Source organism: Delphinus delphis, chromosome 1 (genome assembly GCF_949987515.2).
Source record: "Delphinus delphis chromosome 1, mDelDel1.2, whole genome shotgun sequence".
Classification (NCBI taxonomy): Eukaryota; Metazoa; Chordata; class Mammalia; order Artiodactyla; family Delphinidae; genus Delphinus; species Delphinus delphis.
The window spans coordinates 11,751,882-11,772,590 of NC_082683.1; the positions used below are offsets into that span (position 1 = coordinate 11,751,882).

The 20,709-nt window shown below is 48.0% G+C and overlaps 1 protein-coding gene across 4 annotated transcripts in view; it reads right to left on the reverse strand.

Annotated features, from left to right (window-relative positions):
* The window catches only part of CASP9 (caspase 9), a 30,250-nt gene that overhangs the window by 3,196 nt on the left and 6,345 nt on the right, over nt 1-20,709 (reverse strand). Inside the window, exons 3-8 of one of the 4 annotated variants that reach the window (XM_060014828.2) lie at nt 12,839-12,873; nt 11,738-11,914; nt 11,220-11,309; nt 9,882-10,029; nt 1,363-1,542; nt 621-730 (exon numbers count right to left, since the gene is read on the reverse strand). In XM_060014828.2, coding sequence (XP_059870811.1) covers nt 621-730; nt 1,363-1,542; nt 9,882-10,029; nt 11,220-11,309; nt 11,738-11,914; nt 12,839-12,873 — 740 coding nt within the window. Of the gene's footprint in view, nt 1-620; nt 731-1,362; nt 1,543-2,164; nt 2,492-9,881; nt 10,030-11,219; nt 11,310-11,737; nt 11,915-12,838; nt 12,874-20,709 lie in introns of those variants that run through there. The other 3 variants (XM_060014810.1, XM_060014824.1, XM_060014817.1) reach the window with 3 other exon arrangements.

Sequence of the window (20,709 nt, forward strand, 5' to 3'; positions counted from 1 at the left end):
CTGCGTGGTGGCCCTGCACCTGCTTTTCTTCTCTCCTCTGCTCAGCAAAGCTCAGAGCCCGGGGCGGGGGCGGGGAGCCTCCCCAGGAGGAGGTGCCAGCCCTTATAGCTCCTTCTCACGGCACAAAGTACCTGAGCAGAGCAGGAGGGGCCCATGCGTGCTCTGAGACGCTTGGAGAAAGTAACTGCTTTGAGTGGGGCCCTATCCGGCTGTCCTTCCCTGTTGTCACTGCGGCCTTCCAGAAGGGGAGACACTAAAAGGATTCATGATTCTCGAGGGTCAAGAGTAGAAGGCCGTGCAGTGGGGAAACGGTGTAGGCCCCGCGACCTGCCTTCAGGGCCACGCCCAGGCACTGGGCCATCCCACCCTGGCACTGAGGACTGGCTCCATCAGTGGGCGGACAGAGGTGTCAGCCTGGGACCTCAGAGGCTGGGGAAAGCAGTCTTTTGCATGATGGGCAAATGTCACTGCAGGCAGTAATTTCTCGCATTAGAAGGAGCAAAAGCATCAACTCTCAGGGCAAGCCCGGTGCAGAAGAAACCTCTGGCTTGGGCTTGGGGCCCTGCTCAGCCCCACCACCTGCCCTGGGGAGGATACACTGGCCCTCCCACCAGCCTCACCCTGAGCAAGAGTGTCTGAAGGTCCTCGCAGTGAGCCCACTGCTCAAAAATGCTGTCCAGGGTCTCGATGTACCAGGAGCCACTCTTGGTATCCCTCCAGGAGACAAAACCTGCCGAAGGAGAAAGGCTGAACTTCATTGGGAAGCTGCCCCTCCCCACGTATGCAGACAGGCCCACCTCCACACTTTGACTGATGTACACAGCCAGCAGCAGCCTACATCTCTGTGCTCTGTCCCATCGTGATCTTATTTCATCCTCACCACTACCCTGTGACTTTGGTCACGGTTCCCATTTTCCTGACAAGGCAACCAAGGCTCGGAGAAGTCAAGTGACTCTCCCGAGGGATAAGAAAGGAAAGAAACTAACACTTGTCACACCTGCTATGTGCCAGGCACTGTGCTCAGTGGGGGAGCAGCCACCTTGTTAAAATCACCATGACGATCCCTAAGGTACAATGGATATACCCATTTTAAAGATGAGAAGACTGAGGCAGGGCCAGGACGAGGGTGAAGCGCGTGAGGCACACCAACGCAAGAATGCATGCCTCCTCACATTTTGCATTCTAGGCACCCTGACTGCCTCGCCCTAAGCTGAGGCTCAGAGAGGTGAAGTAACTTACTCAGGGTCATGAGAGGCAGAACGAAGTCTCACACGCAGGTCTTTTCTTCACAACACAGCTGCTTCTAGGGCAGATGGGGGGACCTGCTGGCTGGAAGGACAAGCTCTCACACGATCCACTCACCTGGGAAGGTGGAGTAGGACACCAAGATGTCGCTAGGTGTGGGCAAACTAGACACGGCATCCGGCTGGTCGACGGTGACTGGGCCTTCCTGGAACGGGGTAGCATCTGGCTCAGGGTCGCTGTCAGGGGTCCTGTCTTCAGGGGAAGTGGAGGCCACCTCAAACCCCTGGTCTTTCTGCTCTGCAGGAAACAGAAACAGACAACACTTGCCAGTGAAAACACCCAGACCAGAGCTCCCACCAGCCTGAGAGGTGCCACCAGCCTGAGAGGCCTGGTTTCCTCTCGAGCCAGGGGCCTAGTGCTGGACAAACATGGGCAGGAAATCAAAACAGGAGCTTTACTTTTACTATAACAAGAGTTTTCCACATTCATTAAGTCAAGCTGGGGTGAGGGCAAGAATGCAGAAATGTTTAAAATAGCTATAAAAATAAGTTACAAGGTATACACCCAAAAGAATGGGAACCAGGTGCTCAAGCAAGAACTTGTGCAGCAACGTTCATTACATTATTCACAACAGGCAAAAGCTAGAAACCACCCACGTGTCCAGGGACAGGTGAATGGATAAACAAAATGTCGTATAAACATCCAATGGAATATTGTTCAGGCTTAGAAAGGAATGAAGTACTGATACAGAAAACAATGTGGATGGGCCTTGAAAACATGCTAAGTGAAAGAAGCCAGACACCAAAGGCCACAGAATATGATCCCATTTATATGAAATGTCCAGAAGAGGCGAATCCAGAGAGGAGAAAGCTGATTGGTTGCCAGGGGCTGGGAATGGAGTGACTGCTAACGGGTAAGGAGTTTCTTTTGGGGAAAGATGAAATGTTCTAGAATTAGATGGTGATGATGGTCACACACATTGTGAATGTACTTAACGTCACCGAATTGTACAATTTAAAATAGTTTAAAATGCTAAATTTTATGTCATTAAAAAGTCACACTGGGGGCTTCCCTGCTGGCGCAGTGGTTGAGAGTCCGCCTGCCGACGCAGGGGACACGGGTTCGTGCCCCGGTCCGGGAAGATCCCACATGCCGCGGAGCGGTTGGACCCGTGAGCCATGGCCGCTGAGCCTGCGCGTCCGGAGCCTGTGCTCTGCGATGGGAGAGGCCACAACAGTGAGAGGCCCTACCACAAAAAAAAAAAAAAAAAAAAGTCACACTGGGACTTCCCTAGTGGTGCAGTGGTTGGGAATCCGCCTGCCAATGCAGGGGACATGGGTTCAATCCCTGGTCCGGGAAGATCCCACATGCTGTGGAGCAACTGAACCCATGCACCACAACTACTGAGCCCACGGGTCACAACTACTGAAGCCCACGCGCCTAGAGCCCGTGCTCTGCAACAAGAGAAGCCACACAATGAGAAGACCGCGCACCGCAACGAAGAGTAGCCCCCGCTTGCCGCAACTAGAGAAAGCCCATGCGCAGCAACAAAGACCCAACGCAGCCATAAATAGATTAATTAAAACAGCATATAGATTTAAAAAAAAAGTCACGTTATACAGCCTTATAAAGGAAGGAAATTCTGACACATTACAACATGGATGAACCCCGAGGACATTATGCTGAGTGAAATAAGCCGGTCACAGAAAGACAAATACTGCATGATTCTGCTTACATGAGGTGCCTCGAGTAACCCAATTCATAGAAACAGAAAACAGAATACTGGTTACTAGGGGCTGGAGGAACGGGGAATGGGGATTAGTGCTTAATGGGTACAGAGTTTCAGTTTAGCAAAATGAAAAGAGTTTTGGACATGGACGGTGGTGATGGCTGCACACCAGCGGGAATGTACTTAATACCCCTGCAGAGCTATACACCTAAGACTGCTTCCCATGGTAAATGTGACGTGCATTTTATCACAAAGTTTTTAAATTAGAAGAAATTACCCCCCAAAAGGTCACAGAACAGTATATAACGTATGACCTGTCTGGCATAGATATGATGGATAAATGGACAGGAGAGAAAGAGAAAAGTCTGGAAGGAAACACCAATTGTTAACAGTGGCTCTTCTGAAGAACAAGAATGGGAGTAGGGATGGGCCCAGGACTTTGACTTTTCACCTTTATACACCTCTGAGGACTTTGATTTTGTTTGTTTTTTAATGAGCATGAACTTTTTTTTTTAAATAAATTTATTTATTTATTTTTTGGCTGCATTGGGTCTTCGTTGCTGCGCACGGGCTTTCTCTAGTTGCAGCGAGCGGGTGTTACTCTTTTTTTTTTTTTTTGCGGTACACGGGCCTCTCACTGTTGTGGCCTCTCCCGCTGCAGAGCACAGGCTCCGGATGCGCAGGCTCAGCGGCCATGGCTCACGGGCCTAGCCGCTCCACAGCATGTGGGATCCTCCCGGACCGGGGCACAAACCCGTGTCCCCTGCATCGGCAGGCGGACTCTCAACCACTGCGCCACCAGGGAAGCCCCAGTGGGGGCTACTCTTCATTGCGCTGCACAGGCTTCTCATTGCGGTGGCTTCTCTTGTTGCACAGCACAGGCTCTAGGCGCGCGGGCTTCAGTAGTTGTGGCACATGGGCTCAGTAGTTGTGGCTTGCAGGCTGTAGAGCGCAGGCTCAGTAGTTGTGGTACACGGGCTTAGTTGCTACGTGGCATGTGGGGTCTTCCCAGACCAGGGCTCGAACCCGTGTCCCCTGCACTGGCAGGCGGATTCTTAACCACTGCACCACCAGGGAAGCCCAGCATGAACTACTTTTGATCTCATGAGTTTACCGACCAATTATTATGCACTTTGATCATTTTGTCCTTGTTGATTTTTTTGTAACCATATTTGTGGCTTCTTCCCCAAACACACATTAAATCTCAACATTATGATTCAAAACAAAACAAAGCCTGGCCATGTTGGCAGCAGCCAAAGACAACCATGGCTAATGGTTTGCTGCACCTCCTTCCAATCTTTTGTGTTTTGTTTTTACCTGCTTATTTGCAGGTTCAACTAATCATGCTTTATTCCCTTATCAGGGCATCATGAGGATTTTCCTCAGGTTACGATAAAGGCTTCTTTAAAATCATGGTTTATGACACAGATGGCAGAGACACATACACACGGACTACCCCTGGGGTACAGAGCACCAACATGGGCACCGAAGAAGACAGAAAATAAGAAGATGGGGGAATTCCCTGGTGGACCAGTGGTTAGGACTCCGCACCTCCACTGGCGAGGGCCCAGGTTCAATCCCTGGTTAGGGAATTAAGATCTTGCAAGCCAAGCAGTGCAGCTAAAAAAAAAAAGAAGAAGATGGGATCCTGTCTGGGGAGCTAAACACCCAAACTGAAAAAACTCTGCCCTCAATTTACATTGAGACTTGGATTTTTTTTTTTTAATTTAAAAAAAGGACTTCCCTGGCATTCCAGTGGTTAAGACTCCGTGCTCCCAATGCAGAGAACACGGGTTCGATCCCTGGCTGGGGAACTAAGATCCTGCATGCTGTGCAGAACGGCCAAATAGATAAAATTTTTTAAAAACAAAAGATATAAAACTGATCTCTTTTATTTTTTGGTAGGTATACAGTTGAGGCAACTGTCCACTATCTTACAGTGTCCCCTATTAAGACAACCCAGGGGAGAAAAACTGTCATTCTTGGCAATTCTGTCTTACGAATACCAAATAAGGTGGATCTTATGAGCAATTCTACCTCACCCTATCGTGCCTCAGAGGCTGGAAAGCACAAAGCCGATCTGCGGGCCACCTCTAGCAAGCACGCAGAACCTCACGAGATGCACTTCTAGATGCCAAACTTACTCCTCTTCTTTCCTTGCATTTCTATTTCCTCCTTATTTTCTTTTTCTCTGTATTTTGTTCTGCTACATCACTTGTACTTCCTTAAGTTACCTCAAACCCTTTTATGGAAACCAAAGAAGGCATTAAGTCACAGGTAATGGGATCCATGGAGATGTTTACACCCCTGATTCAGTAATTTCCTAAGGAAATAATTCAAGTGAAGCCAAAAGCCCTCAATACAAAGACATTGGTGGTCATGTGAGCCAAAAATTGGATACCACCGAAATGGCCAACACTAGGGATTGGTTTAGTAAGTGAGTGCGTATCACTACAATGCAAGATTATAAGCCATTTGAACGGTGACAGTGGAGACTGTGGAGACGTGGGGTGATGCTTCAGGGATAAGGTTCAATGAGAAACGCAGACCACGCCCCTCGGCCAAGATCCAGAGGTAAAAGGCAAAATGAGGCTGCCACGTCGGGCTCGTAGGATTCTGGATGTTTCTTTCTTTAAGTTGCCATATTTTCTGTCTTTTCTGTTTTAAAACCCAAACTGCCCCAGAGCAGTGGCAGGCCTGGAAAACAGAGGGTTAGGAGTCAGGGCAGGACTCGGGCCACACACAGCGCAGCCACAGAGTCACTGGGGCGGTGACGCTGCAGGACATGTCCTGGGATGAGTTCCTCCAAAGCAGAGCTCACTGCAGAGTACAAAGTGTTACTTCAGAAAGGAAGCAGCTGAAAAGAGCTTCAGCAAAGACAGGCAGAGGGCCGAGGGGCCCGGGGTTCCGCAGGGGAGGGTTTCTGGAGCAGGCGGTTGTGACCCAGGCTCCCATGTGAGAAGGGAGAGCAATCCTGGTGGGAGAAACAGCACCTGTCGGGCAGGTCTCTGGGCAGGAGAGCTGGAGGGTTTGTGTGGCTAGATCCACGGTGGGTAATAGCAAGGAGGGAGGGAGGTCACAGTTCACCCAGGGAAGCTGGGGTCCCATCCACAGGGGACAGAGACAGGACAAAGATGCTTCTGGAAACCCCATAATAATAACCCCAACATCTACTGATCGGACTTCCCTGGCGGTCCAGCAGTTAAGACTCCGTGCTTCCACTGCAGGGGGCACAGGTTCGATCCCTGGTCGAGGAACTAAGATCCCATTTGCCGTGCAGTGTGGCCAATAAATAAATAAATAAATAAAACCTTTAAAATAAAAAATCTATTGACCTCTCACCCCATACAACTAAAGCTCAGAAAACTCGGTAATTTGTCTGTGGTCTCACACCTAAGGCGCAGGGGACCAGGCCTCTGCGCCTCTCAACCTGCTGCTTCCCAAGCCTGCCAAGGGGGCCTCTTAGATCTGTGAAAGCTGGACGCTGGCATAGCTGCCTCAGGTCACTGCTTCCGGTTGTTTGCTTGGTCGAGATTCTCGAATCTGTCCTAGGGGAAGTCGGACGGGGGAGGGGACCTGAGAGGGGAATCTGGGGCTGCCGCTGGGTCTGCCCGGGGAAGCAGGGTGCCGTGGGGGAGGGAGCGCTTCAGTGGGGGATGCCGTAGGAAGGGCCTAAGGAGACGGGTGGGGGCTGCCTGTGAAAATGGGACGATGGGATCTGAGAGGGGAGGATCGGGGTCAGAGGAAGAAGGGGTCAGACAGGGGATGCTGGCCGTGTCTCCATCCACGTGTCATCCTCCTACAAATCTGCTGGGAAGGCCTCGCCTATGGGTTATGCATTTAAGCCATTGCTTTCTTCTTAAGCAGGCTTATTGATTCAAAACTCCCTACGAGGAAGAATAACACCCCATAAGAATTCACAGTGGGAAGAGGAGCCGTTCCCTCAGCACATAAAATCCACAACCACTGTCGTACGTTATTCTTCCTTTCCAGCTTCTCAGCATGATCTCTAAAGTTCTGGAGGGGTCACCCCAAAATTTAGGCCACTCAGCTCTGGCTGAGTTCATCATGCTAACACTGAAGTTTCACACCAAAGTTACTGACTTTGAGGCACGCTCTTCCGTGTTGGCGCCCGCACTACCTCTTAACGAAGGGGCGGATGACATTTAGAAGATTTTTTAATTGATTTAAATTGTAACAACAGTGAATCTTAAAATAGCAACACAAGAGTCACCAAAATCCAGGGCAGACATTCAGAGACCTGTAAACAACACGACACCAGTCACCAGACACCAAACAACTGTCACTGACATTTGGGTATTTCTGTCCTCAGCTGATGGTGGCGCCACCATGTGGCAACAGCGTTAAACACAAGATCCCGCAGCAGGGAGCTAAGCAGAGACTGAGGCTCGGAAAGTGGCACCTTAATCACTGCGTTCCAGCTTTGGAATCCTGCTGTTGTCAGTGAATTGTTTGGTTTTGTTTTTAATGGCAGGAGTCCACATTACTTCAAACCATATTTTTGTATGGTTCTATTTCAAATTCAAACAATTAGAATGCACATAAGATGCAAGCATACTGTGGGCTTTGTGCCAGGCTGGGGACCCAGCTGCAGGGCGGATGTGATTGGCTCTGCCCTCAGAGAGCTGACCAGGGGACGAGGCCATCTGAACGCAAGGAGAAAGTGCTAAGACAAGGAAAGAACGGGGGCTGCAGGAGCACAACAGCCGGCGTGAACCCTGACTTTCTGCAAGGAAGGAGGTGTTCAGGGAAGGCTTCCTGGAAGCGGTGACAATAAGCTGTAACCAGAAGGATGGATGATTAAGAGGTGGCCAGGAGACAAGGCAGAGGAATGGCACATAGAAAGCCTGAGGAGTCAGCCAGACCCTGGTGTCCTGGGAAGGCTGTGCCCTGGGGTGGGCACAGCATGCCAGGTGGGGGAGGCAAAGAGGTCGGGCCCAGATCAAGGGCCCAGCAGCCCTGCTAAGGAGTCCAAAGAGTAACACCACAAAGATCCTCCTTCGCTGCTGAGAATGGACAGTGGGGTGGGCCCTGGCCCAGAAGACCGGCTATCTTCCCCAGAAAGCTGGCACCCCGGCTCACCCTTCAGTCTGTTCTTCCTTTGATTCACAAGAGAAAGAGGGACCACACACTTCTGAGTAAGCACATCACTTGACCACACATCCTGGATCATAAGAAGAAAGACAAGTTACAAAGGATTTCAACCCAAGAACAGCAGCCTCTCCATCTACCTGTCATCATCACTCTGAGATAACTGCACTGGTGACAGGGGTGGGGCTCTTATGTGACCCTGAGTCCTCTAGGGTCAGCAGGAGGAGGGAGGCCATGTTTCCAGTTAGGAAAATGAACCAGGCAATGTGTTAAGTGTGTTAAGAGACACACTAGGGCTTCCCTGGTGGTGCAGTGGTTAAGAATCCGCCTGCCAATGCAGGGGATACAGGTTCGTGCCCTGGTCCAGGAAGATCCCACATGCCGCGGAGCAACTAAAGCCCGTGCACCCCAACTACTGTGCCTGAGCTCTAGAGCCCGCGAGCCATAACTACTGAGCCCGTGTTCCACGACTACTGAAGCCCGCGTGCCTAGAGCCCGTGCTCCACAACAAGAGAAGCCACAGCAATGAGAAGCCTGCGCACCACAATGAAGAGCAGCTCCCTCTCGCCGCAACTAGAGAAAGCCCACACACAGCGACAAAGACCCAACGCAGCCAAAAATAAATAAACAAATAAATAAATAATAAATTTATTTTAAAAAAAAAGAGCCACACTGATTAGTATGTGAGAGATAGTAACACTAAGAGCCAGGCTCTGTTGCTATCCCTATTTGCCAAGACTTCTAGAGATTAACTGGCCCGTGGCTGTGCAGGGAGTAGCTAACGCAGGATTTAACCCAGTGTTCTCCATCACTCGTGGCCAAGTTATAGGCCTGGGTCATGATAGTGACTTAACACAGTTCCCGTCAAATTATAAGTTCCAGGGGACAGAGACCCCACCTCTGCATCTCTACAGCCTGGTGTATACATCCGGTGGTCAATAAACTTACTGGATGAATCATATGACCAGAGCCTGCCCTCCTAGACAATCTCTCCCATGACTCCCCCGCCAATGTGGAATAGTATGGGACAAATCACCGTGTGCAGAAGAATATGCCTCAGGTGCCCACGTTACAGGTCACTGGTGTGCACACTTGGCATGCAAGCTGACAGCTCTATGGTATAACAATGCCCGCTTCTCTGGCAGATCAGGCCAAGGGACAAGGAAGTGATATGCCTTTCAGACATCCCTGCCCCTGGAGATGCCATCATGTCCCATAATCCAGGACACATAATGTTGTTCTCTCTTCCCTCTTGTTTTATTTTATAAGAAAACCTGGTAACGTTGAAGTAGGGCTCAGGTTTAAAATCAGGACATATAGCAAAACTACAAACAATCTAAATAATCCTTAAAAATTACTGAATCCCCAGAACCTAAGCCTTTGGGAATTCCAGTAGTTAATTCAGCAATGGCCTCCCTTTCTCTGCGAAAGGGGGAAGGGAGCCTGGTTGATGGAGGTCAGGGGAATGATGATAAGGAAAATGAAAGAGGTTTTCTCTCTCCTCTGCATTGTTTGTTTTTGCCAAGTCTCTGGGGTTGAAGTGGCCACAGCTGAATGATCCCCTGATGCTATGGCACTGTGAGACGGAAGACGCAAACCTCTAAAGGCTGGACAGAGCTGAAGCTACTCCAGCTAGGTGGGGGTGCCACATTCGGAGAGCAGTGACCATGTGTGGGACGCCCCCGGCTGCCTGGATCAACCCCTGGGACATCGAGAGGAGCGATGGAGAAGGAAGTAGGCGGTGGCTGCTTCCCCACTAGACTCACAGGGGCAGGGAGGCTGAGGACCGGCCTACCTCCGCCACAGGCCTGGATGAAGAAGAGCTTGGGCTTCCCTCCCAAGCTGGGGCAGCCAGTTCCATTGAAGGTGTTCACAATTCTCTCGACAGACACGGGATATCCATCCATGCCATAAACAGCGCCCGGGAACTGGAGGTGGCTAGCCTAGAAAACCATGAATCCTGGTGACAAACCCAAGAAGTCAGGGTAGGAATCCAACAGCCTGTTCAGAGGCTTTGTGGGGGCCAAGCATTTAGAAGGTCCCACCCAGGGGCACAAGGCTGAGTTACAGCAGGTCGGTTCCGGGCAGCCCCTTGTCCACCTCTACTGCAGGGGTCTGAAACTCACATGCCTATAAGCACCAGATAGCCTAACTCGAGGACACTGGGCAGCTACCTCCAGATCGGCTGCTCTCAAAGTGTGGTCCCTGAAGCAGCAGCATCAACATCACCTGGGAACTTGTAAGACATACAAATTCCTGGGCCCCACCCAGACTTCCTAAATCAGAATCCCTTGTAGTGGGACCAGCAGTCTGGTCCTTCAGGCACCTCTCTTGCAGTGGAACGTTGAGAACTGCTATTCTAGACGAATTCATCTCAAACTTTATGTGCAGAGGGATCTCGTTAAGGTGCAGGCTCTGAATGAGGGTCCGCATTCTCGAGAGCTGCCAGGTGATGCCCAGGCTGCCGGTCTAGGAACCACACTGTGAATGAAAGAACCAAACGGGCAGCCCCTGCCTGCCAAAGGCCAGAGCTTCGCTCCATGAGGATGCTGGCCTGAGAAGGTCAGACCTTTGGGGCTTTTCAAGAGAAGCCGGAAATCCTGATATTAGTGCTAAAGCTGCCAGTTTTGAAAACACTGTGCAACCCATAGGGGTTGTTACCTCTGTTCTGTCCAACCCCTCAACTCAAAAGATGGGGAAACTGAGGCCCAGGAAGGGGGAGGGGCGTGGCCACAATGACCCAGCACATTAGTGGCCAAGCCCAGAGTGGGTCCCAGTGTCCCGACTCCCAGCCAGCAGCAAACGGCCCGGAACAAAACCAAGCAGGACCGAGGCAGGAACTGGGAGCTCTTATGAGCTGACATGAGCAGAGCAATGTCCAGCTCTGAACAAAATCCAGCTTGTCTTTTCCAGCCTCTCCCAGACAGCTTCTCCAAGGGACACCGTGCCACCCAGGAGGAGCATCAACCCCTCAGAGGGCAAATGGCTCCCGAGAAAACAACAAGAGGTGGACAGGGCCCCGCGGCTCTTCCTACAGGGCCAGGGTGTCTTGGACACAGGAAAGGACGGGGCTCTGCACAGCCTCTCAGGGCAGGCTTCCCAGGCACCTGCCCAAGGAGGTGAGGTCGCCTACCTGACAGCCATGAGAGAGGATGACCACCACGCAGCAGTCCAGAGCACTGTGGTCCCGCCGCGCCAGCTCCACCAAAGCCTGGACCATTTGCTACAAGAGAGGGCTGAAGGTGAGCCAGACCGCTGACGGATCAGGTCCTTGTCCCGGGCCTGCCCCCTGCTCCCAGAGCCAATAGTGAAGTAATGACAGTCACAGCAATCACAATAGCCACCATCCTTGGGGAAGGGATGCTGGGCTAGGCACTCTTTATTTACTCCTACAATGACCCTAGGAGGTGAGCATGGTTCTCGCTGTCTAGACAAAGAAGCTAAGGCTTGGGAGTCACACAGGGAGTGGGAGAGCCAGTCCTCAACCCGGGTCTCTGAGTCTGAAGCTTGCACTGGTAACCACTGAACCATACTGCCTCTCACAGTCCTACAGACCGAAGGGCTCATCTTGGGGAGTCATTTGTTTCCAGGGTCCCTCGCAGGACACTACCCCACCCGCCCCCCGTCTCTCTCTGTGCACAGGGACCATACCTTGGCAGTCAGGTTACACTTCACCTCCACCACGAAATGCAGCAAGTGGAAGCGTTGCTGCATCCTCTCACAGTCAATACTGGAGCCCGTGCGGGTCCTGAGCCCCGACTCGTGGCAGAAGTTCACATTGTTGATAATGAGGCAGTGTCCACAGGGGTCTGCGTTCAGGACGTATGCCTGCCCAAGCACGGGGACCAGCGTAAACCGGGGTCTCGTTGCACTCCTCGGGAGAGAAGGCGACCCCCTGGGTTTCACTCATGGGGTAGACAGTTTAGAGAGACGGGACAGAGCATGCAGTCTGCCTCCCTCTGAAGGAGGGGTCTGGGATCTACACCCAGCATTCCAGACTGCGAAGCAGACTAGGGTGCGCACTAGCTGTGTGACAGATGAACAGCTAAACGTGGGACCAAAGATTAGCTCCCATCGCAGTATTCAGGGATAGGAGCTGCTAGCTTAGAAATCCAACTCCCCTAGACATTCACCCCAAAAGGACCTAGAGGTCGCCCAGTCCAGGGGAGCACCTGAGAATCGTGTGGTCAGATCTGCCAGCAGACTCTCACCCGGGCCACCCTCGGAGAGTCTGAGGCCACTTCCTCCAGAGGTTCAACGTTTCCCTAGTAATTCTCTCTCACAGCAGCCTGTTCTTTTTGCTTATGGTACTTAACAGTATTTATACTTATATATTTCTTTGTGTGACTAGCCTCTGCTAGGCTGGTGGCTCCACGAGGGCTAGAAACTCGAGTGGTCTGTTCCCAGGTGTCCTAGCACGAAGCCCAGGGCTGACACACAGGAGTCACACGATAAATGCTGTGACTAAGACAGAGACTGACTTGGTCTGGGGAGGCTGCTGCAGCCGATTCTGATGCCCACCCCTCGTCAGATCTAAACTTCACAGACGAGGAAAGAGCAGAGTTAAGACTATCTGCCGCAGGAAGAGCTGCACCAGGGCCAGGGTGCTGTAGAAGGCCTGGGACTGGGACCCTCTCTCCAGCTGGGTTGAGTTCCCTGGGCTCCTGACACAGCTGCAGGAAGGATCTGGGAAGTGGAGAGCCGAAGAACCCAAAGCCAACACAACTGGCCCCGAATCACATGAAGACTCACCAAGTCGGCATTTCCCTTGGCTCTGTCCTGAGCACCTGGAGAGAGAGAAAGAAGGAAAATGTGAATGTCGGGGTCCAACAGGGGAAGGGCAAGGGACACTGTGAGGACAGCTCCCACAGAAGCACAGAGAAGCAGGAACTCAGGAACCCTCAGGAACTGCTGGTGAGAGCCAAGTGGCACAGCCACCTTGGGGAACTGCTTAGAAGTTTCCAATAAAGTTAAACACACACCTACTCTCTGACCAGCAACTCCACTCCCAGGTATATATATACCCAAGAGAAATGAGCACAATGGGCACAAAAAGACTTGCCCGTGAATGATCACCGAACACTTATTCATAATCCCCAAACCAGAAACAACCCAAACGTCCATCAACAAGTTGATGGGGGGACTTCCCTGGTGGTCCAGTGGGTAAGACTCCATACTACCAATGCAGGGGGCCCGGGTTCAATCCCTGTTCGGGGAAGTAGATACTGCATGCATGCCACAACTAAGAAGTCCACGTGCCGCAACTAAGAAGCCTGTGTGCCACAACTAAAGATCCTGCATGCCGCAACAAAGATCCTGTGTGCCACAACTAAGACCCGGCACAGCCAAAATCAATAAATTAATTAATTAATTAATTTAAAATGCTAAGTAAGTACTAGGGATGTAATGTACAACATGATAAAGATGATTAATGCTGCTGTATGTCACAAATAAAAGTTGTTAAAAGACTAAAAAATAAAAAAAACAAATTGATGGGTAAGCAAACTGTGATACAGCCATACAAAGGGATACCACAGAGCCTAAAAAGGAATGAGTTACATGCCAACACCACGGATAACCGCAAAAACCCAGGCCAGGGAAAAAAAAGCCAGCAGAGTATATATGGTGTGATTCCATTTATGTGAAATTCTAGAACAGAAAGACATAAGGAAGCTCCAGGTCTGCTCCCTCTCTGTGGAATCCATGGAGCCCAGCATACAGTAGGTCCTCAGGAAATAGTTGAAGAATGAATAAATAAGTAAAGATGGTCATTTTTCCTTCAGTATCAAAAGAGTTTTCATTTCAACTAGCAAGAAGTCAACTGGCCACCAGCCTACAAGGTTACAGGACTTTTTCTTTTTTAAACAAATAGAACACATTGACCATCTCCAAGTCACACTGGAGACTATTCTCATGATCCAACTATGGTGCCATTCATTGCTCAGAGTGGGCCTGGACCTTGTTGGGAACTATTCTTTTGCCAGTTTAAAAGTCATGCCAGGGGCTTCCCTGGTGGCGCAGTTGTTGAGAGTCCGCCTGCCAATGCAGGGGACACGGGTTCGTGCCCCGGTCCGGAAAGGTCCCACATGCCGCGGAGCGGCTGGGCCCGTGAGCCATGGCCACTGAGCCTGCGCGTCCGGAGCCTGTGCTCCGCAACGGGAGAGGCCACAACAGTGAGAGGCCCGCGTACCACAAAAAAAAATAATAATAAAAAAATAAAAGTCATGCCAGAAATGCATTTACATTCCATCTTTTAAATTGGAAATGGTTTTACCTAGCCTGAAGACTCCTATTAGGCCACAGACTTAAATCTTTAACAACTGCTCATTTCCAAAATTCCACTACACCCCAAAAATATACCATTATCTACAACTGAAAAATGTATTCATTTCCTGAATTAGCAGTAATGATCCCTAAAGTGAGAGTAACATCATCAAAATGGCAGAATAAGAGTTTTCTACCGCCTTCCTCCTCCCAAAGAACACCAATTTTCACAATCACCCACAGACAAGAGTGCCTTTGTGGAAGTCCAGGAGTCCAGCAGAGAAGTTCCAGTACACGATTGGTGCAAAAATCCAACTATATAGGACACATTGAAGAGTAAAGACTGGAGGAGGTTACGCCTTCTTCAAATGCAAAGACAGTGACATAAGACTTTGAAGAACATGAAGAATCAAGGAAACAAGATTCCACCAAAAGAATACAATAGTTTTCCACAGTAACTGACCCCAAAGAAATGGAAATCTATGATTTGCCCAATGAAGAATTCAAAATTGTTTTAAGGAAGCTCAGTGAGCTATAAGAAAAGACAGAAAGGCAATTCAACAAAATCAAGAAACCTATACACAAACAAAATGAGGAGTTTAACAGAGAGATGAAAATCTTAAACACATACACACACAAAAACTGTGGCTCAGAAAAATACAATGAATGAAATGAACTATGCAATAGAAAGCATCAACATCAGACGTGACCAAGCAGAAGAAAGAATCTGTATAGAAGACAAGTCATTTGAAATTACCCATTCAGAAGAAAACATAGGGAAAAAAATGAAATAGAACAAAGTAAGCCTATGTATGTAAAGCCTGTAGGATATCATTCAAAGAAACAATCTATGCATTATTGGAGTCTCAGAAGAAGAGAGGGACAAAGGGACAGAAAGCTTATTTAAAGAAATAATGGCTTAGAACTTCCCAAATATGGGGAGGGATTTGGAAATCCAAGTTCAAGAAGCTCACAGATCCCCAAACAATTTCAACCCAAAAAGATCTTCTCCAAGACACATTACAATAAAACTGTCTAAAATCAAAGACAGAGAGAGAATTTTAAAAGCAACAAAAGAAAAAAATTCCTCACATACGAGGGAACCACCTTACAGCTATCAGCAGACTTCTCAGCAGAAACCTTGCTGGCAAGAAGAGAATGGGATGATATATGCAATGTGCTCAAAGAAAAAAATTGCCTGCCAAGAATACTTTACCCAGCCAAGCTGTCCTTCAGGAATGGAAAGACTTTTCCAGGCAGACAAAAGCTGAGGGAGTTCATCACTGCTAGACCTGCCTTACAAGAAATGCAGAAAGAAAGTCTTCAGGCTGAAATGAAAGATGCTAATTAGTAACGTGGAAACACATGAAAATATAGAACACACTGGTACCTAGTCAAAATCAGATACTCTAATACTGTGGTGGTGGAGTGTTAATCACTTAACTCTAGTATAAAGGTTAAAGGACAAAAATATTATATATAACTATTGCTATAATAATTTGTTAATGGATACACAATATAAAAGATATAAATTGTGACATCAAAAACATAAAATTGGGATCGACAGATTCAATGCAACCCCTATCAAAATCCCAACAACATTTTTCACAGAAATAGAAAATAATCCTAAAATTGATATGGAACCACAAAAGACCCCAAACAGCTAAAGCAATCTTGAGAAAAAAGAGCAAACCTGGAGGTATCACATTCCCTGATTTAAAATTATACTACAAAGCTATAGTAATCAAAACAGCATGGTATTGACAGAAAAACACACAGATCAATGGACCAGAACTGAGAGCCAAGAAATAAACCCACATATATATGGACAATTAATTTATGACAAAGGAGCAAAGAACATACAATTGAGAAAGGAGAGTCTCCTCAATAAATAGTGTTGGGAAAACTGGATATTCACATGCAAAAGAATAAAATTGGACCCCTACCTTACACCATTCACAAAAATCACTCAAAATGGATTAAAGACTTAAATGTGAGACCTGAAACCATAAAACTCCTTGAAGAAAACACAAGACCTTAACACTAGTCTTGGCAACGATTTTTTGGGATATGACACCAAATTACAAGCAACAAAAGCAAAAATCAACAAGCGGAACTACATCAAACTACAAAGCTTCTACACAGCAGAAGAAAAAATCAACAAAATGAAAAGGCAACCTACAAAAGGGGAGAAAATATTTGCAAACTGTATATCTGATAAGGATCGATATCCAAAATATATTAAAAACTCATATAACTCAATAGCAAAAAACCCAAATAATCCAGTTAAAAAATAGGCAGAGGAACTGAATAGACATTTTTCCAAAGAAGACATACAAATGGCCAACAGGTACGTGAAAGTTGCTCAACATCACTAATCAGAGAAATGCAAATCAAAACCACAGTGAGATATACCTCATAGCTGTTAGAATGGCTATTTAAAAAGACAAGAGATAACAAATGTTGGCAAGGATGTGGAGAAAAGGGACCCCTTGTGCACTGTTAGTGGAAATGTATATTGGTACAGCCACTATGGAAAACAGTATGGAGGTTCCTCAGAAAATCAAAAATAGTAATACTATATGATCCAGCAATTCCACTCCTGGGTATATATCCAAAATAAATGAAACCAGGATCTTGAAGAGCTATCTGCACCCTCATGTTCACTGCAGCATTATTCACAATAGGCAAGACGTGGAAACAACCCAAGTGTCCCCAGAAGGATGAATGGATAAAAAATGTGGTATATATACAATGGAATATTATTAGGCCACAAAAAAGAAGGAAATTCTGCCTCTTGCGATAACATGGATGGACCCTGAGGGCATTATGCTAAATGAAATAAGTCAAACAGAGAAAGACAAATACTATATGATCTCGCTTACATGTGGAATCTAAGAAAGCCAAACTCATAGAAACAGAGAGTAGAATAGTGGTGGCTAGCTGGGGAAGTGGGGAAATGTTGGCCAAAGGGTACCAACTTCCAATTTTAAGATGGATACATTCTGAGGATCTAACGTAGAGCATAGTGACTATATTTAACAGTACTGTATTACATAGTTGGAAGTTGCTAAGCAAGTAAATCTTAAATGCTCTCATGACACATACACAAAAAGTGTTAATTATGTGAGTTGATGGATGTGTTAACTAGCCTTATCGTGGTAATCGTTCCATAATATATCCATGTATCACATCATCACCTTAAGCTTACACAATGTTATACATCAATTATACCTAAATAAAGCTTGAAATTTTTTTTTTACTTTTTACTTAAAAAAGGGGGGGGGGCTTCCCTGGCAGTTCAGTGGTTAAGACTCCACGCTTCCACTGCAGGGGGCAGGGGTTCGATCCCTGGTCGGGGAACTAAGATCCTGTGTGCTGCATGGCGCGGCCAAAAAAAAAAGTAAAACTTACAAAAATAAATAAAAAATAAAATAGAAATAAATAAAAAATTTTCAAAGGTACACAAAGCAAAATGGTTGCTCTTGAGAGGTCCATAGGCTACAGGGACATGTAGAAGGAGTAAACGGACAAAGGTACCAAAATAAAGAGGTAGGGAAGGCTCGAGGCAGCAGTCACAGCACTAACAAAGGCAGGGAGGGGTACAAGAGCATGGCACGCTTGCGGACCCTCACGGAGGACGACATGGTCAGATGTACCATGCGTGAAAGCCGTTTTTCCCAAAATGACAGCTCCCGTGGGGACAAGAAGCACATATGGACAAGTGTGTGTGCAAAAGAATCAGTCATAGCCTGAGCATTACTGGGCATATGCCCATGTCTCCAGCACAAGGAGAAGGGGGGAAGCACATCCTCTCTGCTGCCCAAGGGAAGGAGGGGTAGATGTCCTAGCGCTGGCCCTTGCCAACTCAGAAATCACAGAAGGAAGCCAACCAGCCTGAGTGCTCGCCCGAGGCAAGGCCCCACGTGAAGTCTTTTCCAAGAATGGCTTCACTGACTCCTCGGAGCAGGCCTTGCAGCTGCGAAGGACTGTCATTTATCCCCAGCTGCCAGAGGGGAACTGGAGACTCAGAGAGCTTGACTGTTAATAGAAGGTGAACACACTCACCAGCTCCACGGTGAAGGGGCCAGGAGACCAGGTAGGGCTAAAAAGCCAACTTTCAAGAAAGTTTTAGCCCAGGTAAGCAGGCCACCATGATGGCCAATTTATGTTTATGTGTCAGCCTGACTGGACTACAGGATGCCCAGATATTTGCTTAAACATTATTTCTGCGTATGTCTGGGAGGATGTTTCTGGATGAGATGAGCATTTCAATCTCCAGAATGAGTAAACAGATCACCCTCCCCACGGTGGGTGGCACCGTCCAATCCGTTGAGGGCCTGAATGGAACAAAAAGGTGGAGGAAGGGAGAATTCACTCACTCTCTGCATGACTTTGAGCTGGTCATGGGTCTTCTGCCCCCAGACTGGAATGTACAGCAACAGCTCTCTGGTTCTCCGGCTTCTGGACTTGGACCACAAATATACCGTGGGCTTTCCTGGGTCTCTAGGAGAGCAGACTGTGGACCTTTCAGCCTCCACAATCACGTGAGCCAACTCCTTATAATAAATCTCTTTATACATCCCTATATCTATATTCTGTTTCTCTGGAGAACCCTGACTCATGCCGCCACCAACAGCTCTCCCAGCCCGCCCCCTGCAAGCGGTCCTGGCTGAGACAAGCAGTGACAAGGCATCATGTCCAAAACTAAGAAAGTTAATTCCATTCTGAAGGAAAAGGCATTTCCCACCGAACATCAAAAGACAAAGCCACCCACTCTGGTAAGTCCCCCAAAGCACTGTATTCAATTTCTTTGAGGCACTAACCACAGCGGTGATTAAAGACCCAGCTATGCAGGCATGGATTGAATGTCTGACCCTCCCATGTGAAGGCATGGACTCTGCAGCTTTGTTTAATGCTGCATCCCCAACACCAGGCTGATGCCTGGGTCTCAGCAAGTACTCAGTAAATATCTGAGTGAACTAATGAGTAAATGGCACAAAAACAGGAACAAGAAAGAGAATGAGAGAATTAGTTCTTTATGAGGCAGTAGATGGAGTGGATCTGGACTTTGGAGCCAGAGTCCCTGGGTTCAAATCCCTACTCTACCACTTACCAGCTGCATGACATTGGACAAGTTATTCAGTCTCGGGGCTGCTACAGTTCCCATCTGTATTACTGGATAAGAGGAGCAACTACCAACCTCATAGGGCTGCGGTGATGCCTCAGTTCATTAGTACATGTGAGGTACATAAAACCCGACACATTTGACAACTTAATAAAAGTGAGCTTAGCTATGATTATTATTAACACTCATACTCCAGAGCAGTATGTATATACAACCCCAGCACTCTTGACATTTTAAGCCAGATTATTCTTTGTTATGCGGCTGTCCTGTGCATTGTAGGATGTTTAGCAGCAACGCTGGCCTCTACCCACTAGAGGCCAACAGCACTCACCCACCCTCAGTCGTAACAACAAAGTATGTCTCTAGACATTGCCAAATGTCTCTTGTGGGGAGGGGAGATTGCCCCTCCCCCTTGAGAAACCTTGACCTAGAGCACACTTTCCCATATTAACTTACTAAAGGCTCTGAGAAGTCCAGCTGATGGCCCTAATCCTACTCATCCACTGGTATGACTACAGAACTCTTCCTTTGTGGGTCACCATGAAACCGACCTTGGGAAACATTCCTGTGCAGTACTTAGGAGCCTTCAGCCCAGCTCCTAAAAGGGACATCCTTCAGCAGATCATGGGTGGATGGGGCAGTCGCTCTATTAAGCCAGGAGACCAAGGCCCAAGTCCTAGCTCTGACCTTGAACTTGCTTTGTGACTGAGTTGTTCTCAGAGCCCAGCTTCCTCCCCTGTAAATGGGATATGATAACAGAGGAGCTTGCCCTGTCTACCACAGGGTTGTTCTGATGACCTGAAAAGCACTGTGTATCAATATATACATTTTAAAGTGATCTTATTATTGTTATTATCATTTACCCTTCAGATTTAAGCTTCCACTGGGAAAAAATATTCACAAGACCAGGAAGCTTTAAGTCAAGACTGTTGGCCCTAAATGACTCACACTGACATTTCCCCGAACAAGATAGCAACAGTTGGACTTTGTATTTTCCCTCCCTCCCTAATGGTAGAATAATTCCAGGACTGGTCTTCTTCCCCAGACCCTCAGTATGTATGTTTGTTTCTCTGCGTTAACGAGTCATCCAAAATCATGCAGTTATCCAGCACAGAAAACAGACACCACTTTTTGCCCATCACATAGGAAAAAATGTTAATACTCATTGTTGGCAAGCGTGTGGGAAAATGGTCTCCTTCACTTATGGTTGGTGTGATTATAAAATGGCATG